The sequence below is a fragment of the Perkinsus marinus genome, assembly GCF_000006405.1.
Source record: "Perkinsus marinus ATCC 50983 genomic scaffold scf_1104296969256, whole genome shotgun sequence".
Classification (NCBI taxonomy): Eukaryota; Perkinsozoa; order Perkinsida; family Perkinsidae; genus Perkinsus; species Perkinsus marinus.
Genome location: NW_003202889.1, coordinates 2,716 through 4,019, shown reverse-complemented (window position 1 = coordinate 4,019; position 1,304 = coordinate 2,716). Strand labels below are relative to the sequence as shown.

General features: G+C 42.9%; 1 protein-coding gene across 1 annotated transcript; it reads left to right on the top strand.

Moving 5' to 3' along the window:
- Positions 1 to 592: 592 nt before the first annotated feature.
- Positions 593 to 1,107, top strand: Pmar_PMAR027167 (hypothetical protein; the record flags this gene model as incomplete). Its single annotated transcript, XM_002767984.1, has 2 exons — positions 593 to 704; positions 944 to 1,107. 2 exons carry the CDS (start codon positions 593 to 595, stop codon positions 1,105 to 1,107), a joined length of 276 nt encoding a protein of 91 aa, XP_002768030.1.
- Between the last annotated feature and the right edge of the window lie 197 nt (positions 1,108 to 1,304).

The window sequence follows — 1,304 nt, the reverse complement described above, 5'->3', positions numbered from 1 at the left end:
ATGCAGTATGGGATGATTGACTTCATTTGCATCGGAGCTAGTCGTAAGCTAAGATCATACCTAGGATGACCTCATACGTACATGCAGGCACATTCTTTAACTGGGGTTTCCCGAAAGGATCCGAGGGCGCCCCAGAACCGCTTGCTCGAGCCATGAGGGTGCATATAAATCAACTTGAGAACAGTAGGACTAGAGCTACGTTTACCACAACCTGGTGTTGTATTCTTATTCTTGGTAGGTAACCACATGCTCTTCACAATGTGGATGTGTGCATTGTGTGGACGCCCCACCTTCGCTGCTGCCTGTGGAGCTCTCTGGGTCACCGTAAGATGTCTATACGGTTTCAAGTGAGTGCCATATACAGCAACTTCATAGGAGCTTCGAATCCCTCCCCATAGGTATCGCATGACCAAAGGAACCTTGAAGGGCATTCTACAGTTCACCATCCCCAGCTACCTAATCGTACACATTCTTTATTTCAGTAACGACCACTTCATACTGTCAATAATAATCTCATTAATATACCCCATTGGGGCGTAATGGTATAGTTAATAGGTATTTATAATTTTATCCTAGGTGTAGGATTAATACAATGGAGTTTCACCACCCTAGTGATATGAAATACACTACTGAAAAACAGATTTCACGACTACTACAGGCCGCCGCGGATATCGCGTTTTTCACCGAGTTTTACGCCACTTCACGTATGACAATTATATGATATTGTTATGGATATTCCTGTATGGTATATGATGATTATGCCCCTATAGATACGTAATAATGGTGTTAATAATATTTACTCTTACATATTATGTATCTACGTTTATCATTAATGCTATTACGACTAGCCATATATCCTGTTAACAGGGAAATTGTTTGTTCGCATTTTTATGAGCTTCCGTTTGACACATCTCATGCTGTATCACATTTCTGCATTCTTCAGGTACCATTCAAAGCATTTTGAAAGTAGCTTTCGGGTTCGATGACCTCAAGTCCAATCTCAGCGCGGCCGGAGTAGTTCTCACCGCTTATCTACTCACGCTGGGCACTGCTAAACTCCAGAGGAAACAATGCGAGATGTGGGATAAGGAGCAGAAGAAAAAATAGGGAGAACATGAGGCTCCAACATGAGAGCTGGCTGGGCTTTTTTTATTGAAGGCTCTGTCTTCACCAGCAGCCACATACTACAACACATTCCAATCTGCTCTTTCTCCCGCCTTAAAAGGAGTTTAGTTCGCTTCAGTGAGTGTTGGGGACTTCATTCGCTTAATACGTCGTGGATTCTATACCGTAACGGTGGTGAT